General features: G+C 56.3%; 1 protein-coding gene across 1 annotated transcript in view; it reads left to right on the top strand.

The window, feature by feature from the left end:
• Window positions 1-2,426: 2,426 nt before the first annotated feature.
• Window positions 2,427-6,222, top strand: part of KLK15 (kallikrein related peptidase 15) — a 14,026-nt gene continuing 10,230 nt past the window's right edge. Inside the window, exons 1-3 of the mRNA XM_040457946.1 lie at window positions 2,427-2,479; window positions 5,299-5,393; window positions 5,626-5,770. Coding sequence (XP_040313880.1) covers window positions 2,427-2,479; window positions 5,299-5,393; window positions 5,626-5,770 — 293 coding nt within the window. The remainder of the gene's footprint in view (window positions 2,480-5,298; window positions 5,394-5,625; window positions 5,771-6,222) is intronic.

Genomic DNA, 6,222 nt, shown 5'->3' with positions numbered 1-6,222 from the left:
CCCCCGTTCATGCTCTGTCTCTCTCTGTCCCAAAAATAAATAATAAAAAAAAAAAAAACATTGAAAAAAATAAAAATAAAAAAAAAAATAAAATGTGGCAACAGAAGACAGCTGGGTTGATTCTCCTATCTGCTTCTGCATTTAATTTGCTGTGCTATTACTTGTCATGTAGGCTCCAGAAAATTTCACTATACACTCATGAAAGTCAGAGCGAGAAAGGTAAATAGTGCGTTAGGATTAACAGGAAACTAGTTTTTGACCTCACAAGACCCCCTATGACAGTCTCAGGAACCCCTTCAAGGTTCCACTAACTACACTTTGAGAACCACTACTCTGGACTACAGATTTCAGGCCCAAGACTCATGCCTTAGCCTCTGGAGAACACAGTCCATTTCCACAGCCCTATTTTCTTTTCTTTTTTAAAGTTCTATCTATTTAAGTAATCTCTACGCCTACTGTGAGGCTCGAACTCAGGACCCCGCGATCAAGAGCCGCATGCTCTTCTGACCGAGCCAGCCAGAGCCAGGCACCCCCTTTGGCCTATTTTCTGAGTTCAGATTCCAATAGCAAATTCCAGAATCCACTTCCCACACTCGGACCCCAGGCCCAGACCCTGGACTCCAGACGTGATGTTCCAAACTCCAGAATCCCGGTTACAAACCCAAGATTGTTGGTCCCAAGTTTCTGGCTCCAGACTTCAGTGGCAAGCGCCCAGCTGCTGTTTCTGGATGTTGGTCACTCTGACCCATCCACCGTGATTCCCAACTTCTTCCTTCAGAACTCTGCCTCTCTCGTTACTGCCTTTTGGCTTCCAGGTGTGCAAAACAGCAGGCTCTCGGGGCCTGGCCCCTCATCACCACCAAGTCCTTGGGCTCTTTGTCAGCCTCTCCTGCTGGTGCCAGGGCACGAGGGAGGGGGCGGGTAAGGCCGGTCTGTTAATAAGCCAAGGGGTGGAGACATGGGTGGAAAATCAAACAGAGAGATGGACAAAGGAAGAGTCAGAAAGGAGGTGGAACCAGAAAGACAGAGAGAGAGATCTAACTGAAACAGAGCTGGGCAGAGGGAGGAAGGCCGAGGAGAGAAAGGAACAGACATCGAAAGGCAGAGGGGCAACTGGGTGACTCAGCCAGTGAAGCATCCGACTTGGGCCAAGGGCATGATCTCACTGCTCATGAGCTCAAGCCCCGCTTTGGGTGAGCTCAAGCCCCACTCCAGGCTGGGAACTCTCTTTCTCCGTCTCTGTGTCTCTGCACCTCATGGGATTCTCTCTCTCTCTCTCTCTCTGCCTCTGTCTCACTTGTGCTCTCTCTCAAAAAATAAATAAAAGAAAGTTATTAAAAGAAAGAAAAAAAGAGACAGAGAGGAACCCAGAGAAAGGAGGAGGGAGGAGGAGGGAGGGGAGGAAGGGATGGAGGCAGAGAGGAGGGAGGGAGGGACGGAGTCTGAAATGGCCAGAGAGCACCCCCTCCGACTCCCTGCGGGACAGGTGGGACAAGATTTTGTAGGTCTTCAGCTTCTAAAGAATACTAATAAAAAATACAAGATTGCCAGTGTAAACTTGTATAGGAACCTGGTTATTCTAATGAGAAAAGAAATACAAAATACAAATAGCAAATCTACGGGATAAAAAAAGAGTAACGGCAAATGACATGTTTGAAATCATCTCGAGGCGCCTGAGTGGCTCAGCCGGTTAGACGTCCGACTTCGGCTCAGGTCATGATCTGGAGGTTCATGGGTTCGAGCCCCGCATCCGGGTATGCGCTGACAGCTCGGAGCTGGATTCTGTGTCTCCCTCTCTCTCTCTCTGCCCCTCCGCCGCGCGTGCTCTCAAAAATAAATAAACGTTAAAATTTTTAAATACAAAATAATACATAAAAAAATCATTAAAATTTTTTTTAAACTATGCCTAGTAAAAGAAAATAGTAGATCAGGAAGCTATTATGAACCCAGGCACCAACTGTGGGCTTCCGTCATTTGCCCACAGGGGCGCTGCCTGCGGCCCACTGCCGTTACGGTATAAAAGGCTCCCGCGTCCCAAGGCGGTAGGGCTAGGACGCCACAACGCTCGGATCGGGGACCTGAGGGAATGGGGGGCTGGAGGGTTTGCCCTCTTGGATCTCGTGGGAAGTGACGGACGGGGTTCTGGATTCCTGGTCGGAGAGGGGAAGAAAAGGGCGGGTCCGACTGCCGCTCGAGCCATCGTGAGCGGTTTGGGACTTTTAGGTAGCCGAGAGGCAGAGTCAGGGATGGCGCCCCGGGGTCTGGGGAGAGGTATTGGGATCTCCAGATTCCCGAAGGGTCAGAGGGCCCCAGGTCGCCCACCGGTTGATCGTTCTCTCCTCTCTCCTCACTCGGTGTGCGGGTAACCACGCGGGCGCACGCCTCCAGGCCGGTGCCCCTGGACAAGCATCATCAGCGCAAAGGCAATGACTGAAAGCACCAGTGGGGGGCTCCAGGCGTCGGCCACGACCGCGCTGAGGTGCGCGCACCACGTCCCTCGCAGCCACTAGCCTGACCGCGAGGCTCCTTCTTTGGTGCCCTCCGGCGTGCTGCTCACGCCTGCCCCCTTGTGGACGCCCGCCGCGTGGCAGCTGGCTGAGCCCTGGTGTCTGACCAAGAGCCCGGGGCCACAGGGAACCCTGAGTTGGAAGACGTTGAGAAGAGCCAGATGCCCACAGTTTATGAAGCCTAGACTCCTCGGCTTCTGGGCGGAGGGACCCGAACTTAATGGGTCCACTGCAAGTCCACCGGCCTCCCCAGCGACTCTCCTCCATGGTGCATTGTGCCAACCTGTATCGCGGGCTGGGGGCATCATCGACCCGAATGATACATGCCAGGGCGACCTCGCCGACTGCATCCAGGACACCTGAGTCTGAAGGAGGAGGAGGCTGGAAACTGACGCCTCTCGGTCCTCGGGAGGAGGGGCTGAGGAGCCAGATGATGTCGCCCGCACCCCTGTCCCTCCATTGCCCGTAGCCAGAAAGCCAAATGATCTCCACTGTGTGGACCTCAAACCTGTCTAACGACTTGTGTGCCAGATACCTCGCCCAGAGGGTGACAGACTTCATGCTGTGTGGCGGGGAGTAAGAGGACAGTAAGGACACCTGCCTGGAAAAGTGGTTAAAATGAAAGGAGTCAAGATGGCAGAGAAGTCGGGGGGCGCGAATTTCCCTCCTCCCTCAAACTCGGCAGTATTGAGGTCAGAGCACTTGGAATTCCAGGAATCCGGGCTACAGAGTGACAGAAACGTCTCCAGGGGTCCACGGAGACAGCTTGGCGGGACAGAGGATTTCTTCAATGAACAAATCAAAGCACACCTAGTGGAAGATCCAAACCACCACTCTGAGTAGTGACATAAAGCAACCAGAGACACAACAACAGAGAGCACACAACACTGCAAAGACACCTGCCTGCTGGCCACCTGGGCTGGGGGAGGGGACCAGATTCAGAGCTGGGGTGGAGGGCTCACCAGGCCCAGCTGTAGCCCCGCCCCCCAGGGCCTCCGCGCCTGCCCTACCCTATCCCACGCCCCATCCGGCACTACCCGCACCTCCGTCCACACCACAGTCCACCCCCCTCTCCGTGCAGCACGTATCAGCTCAGCATCCATCACGTGCCCAACACCAACCTAGCCCCTGAGAAGCCCGCAGTGACCAGACAGAGAACAGCGCCCCTCCTGGGGCCCCACTGTGCCAGGGGGCACAGGCAGAAACAGTGAACCTGACCCAGAAGGGATAGTGCATGTCAGGAGGTGGCCCAGTGGCGCTGGGGGAGACAGCAGGTGTGAGGGGGAGGAGAAGGAGTGCAGAAGGGGAGACAGGGAGGAAACACCTGCAGCAGGTGAGGGTGAGCTGTGCGGCGCGGAACGTGGGGGAAGAGGAGGCCGGGAAGGCGGGCCTGGTGTGTGTGAGGGTGTCAGCGGGGCCAGTGTGGATGGAGCCCAGGGAGCAAGGGGAGGGGGGAAGGTGACGCCAGAGGGAAGAAAGGGGCCTCACCTGGCACCACGGGGAGGACGCGGCCGTTCCTCTGAGGGACCCAGGGGCCGTGGGCGATGTTGAGCAGAAGCAGGACAGGGCCTCACCTCACGGGTCCCTCGGGCATCTGTGCGGGGGGTCAGACCACAGGGCTGAGGAGAGGCGGAGTGAGGACTGGGCTAGCGGGGGCGCAGGCAGGGAGGGAGAAGGGGTCCACTCCTGATACCTCTAAAGGGAGCCCTCAGGGTGTGCTGAGCGAGTGCGAGTGAGGAGAGGGGCAGATGGGACTCAGGATGATCTGAGCTCTGGCCCCAGTCTCTCAGCTGAGCAGCTCCAAGGACACATCTACACTCACGACGTCCCCCCCTCACAACACGCAGGTGGGAGCCCAGCCTCTCACCTCCTCAAGCCCCACTTGAGCCCAGCATTTCCCACCAAGAGCCCTGCTCTTCCTCTTCCACCCCCTGGGTCTGTGAGCCCCCCAGTCTCTGGGGCACACCCCTAACTTCCCCTCCCCCAACCCATCCCTCCCCAAGCCTGGTCCCTCCTGCCTCCCGGCTCTCACGGACTGTCCCCTTCTCTGTTCCTACGCCCCAGCCCAGATCAGGCCTTTTAGCACCTCCAGACTTCTTCACCCGCCTCTGTCCCTCATCCCCCCCCTCTATCCCATCCCCGTCCTGCCCCAGTGGGTCATTCTAAACTCAGAACTGACCTTGCCCTTGCGTGCTCACTTCAGGGCAGTGCTACAAGCAGTGAGCCCCTTGCTCTAGGAACTTGAGCTGACTCTAGGAGCTGCCCTCCAAGAGTTGGACACGGCCAGGATTGGGGGCGTGGTCTCTCTGCTCCTTGGGGGGGCGGGGGAGGGAACTGGATGGGGGCGTGGCCTCACCTCCGGGGGGCGGGGCGGGGCCTAGGCCGGATGTTACCTGGGCAGGCCTAGGAGAGGGCCGTGGAATTAAGTTAAAATCTCTATTCGGGAGAGGGCTGGTCGCCCGGCTATGGAGACTTAGCACGGAGGGATGATTAGAAGCTGGACAAGAGGACCTAAAGGGTACGGCAGAGACTGGAGTCTGTTGTGATGGGAGATTCCTTCAGCTCTGGATCCGAATCCCAAATCAGCCTCTCAGGCAGTGCGTGAGATCAGGAAGGTTGTCTTTGAGCCCGGGTCCTCATCCTGGGGGTCCAGGATGGAGAGGCAATTGAAGGTGAGTCTGGGATTGAGGGCGGAGCCAGATTAGCAATGGGGACGGACGGACGGACGGACGTGATGAAGCAGTTGCCCAGAAGCTGACCTGCCCACTGGTCCTTCTTTGTGCCACACCAGAGAAAGCCGTTCCAGCAGTAACAGCCTCACGCTACTCAAGCTGAAAGCACCAACCAGCAACTCCGACGCCACCAGCTCCACCGGCAGCGCCCCAAGTGTGCCAGCCCAGGTAACCCTGCCTCATCTCCAGCTGGGTCTGGAGGAGGGAAAATGAGCCCTATCTTTAAGTGTCGCTGTGTCTCCATCCTTGACTGTCTCTGCTCTCGTCGTGTGTCCCAAGCCAGTCCTCCAGTGCTGTGGCGTGGCAATGTGCAGGAGGTGACTGAGGAGGTCAGCAAAGCCACCTGCTGGTTGCCGTACCCTCCCCGCACGCACATTCTGTTCCAGTGGGGCCCGAGGCGCAAAGAGAACAAGATGGGAGCGAGCGGGCCATGCACAAAGGAGGGAAGGTGACAGAAAAGGAGGAAGGAGATGCCCAAATTGAGATGAAGACGGGGGAGGAAGGGAAGCACTCGGAAAGGCCAGAGAAAGAGTAAAGAAAACAAAGAAATAGAGGGAACCAGAGGGGAAGAGAGAGGAAGAGGGATAGATGGAGAGACAGGCAGGCTGGGGGACACCCAGAAGGGCAAAAATTAGGGAGGAGCAAGGACAAGCACAAAGAGGGTGGAACAGCACCAGGGATGTGGCAAGAAAAGGCAGCAAGGGGCGCCCCGGGTGACTCAATCGATTGAGCCGAGCATCTGACTTGGGCTCAGGTCATGATCTCACAGTTTGGTTCGTGAGTTCGAGTCCTGCGTCGGGCTCTGTGCTGACAGCTCCGAGCCTGGAGCCTGCTTCAGATTCTGTGTCTCCCTCTCTCTCTGCCCCTATGCCGTTTGCGCTCTGTCTCTCTCTCTCTCAAAAGTGAATAAACGTTAAAGAAAAGAAAGAAAGAAAGAAAGAAAGAAAGAAAGAAAGAAAGAAAGAAAGAAAGAAAGAAAGAAA

Source organism: Herpailurus yagouaroundi, unplaced genomic scaffold (genome assembly GCF_014898765.1).
Source record: "Herpailurus yagouaroundi ecotype Mexico unplaced genomic scaffold, PumYag 220, whole genome shotgun sequence".
Lineage (NCBI taxonomy): Eukaryota > Metazoa > Chordata > Mammalia > Carnivora > Felidae > Herpailurus > Herpailurus yagouaroundi.
Note: the sequence above shows the minus strand (reverse complement) of the source record. Positions and strands in the feature narration are given on the sequence as shown.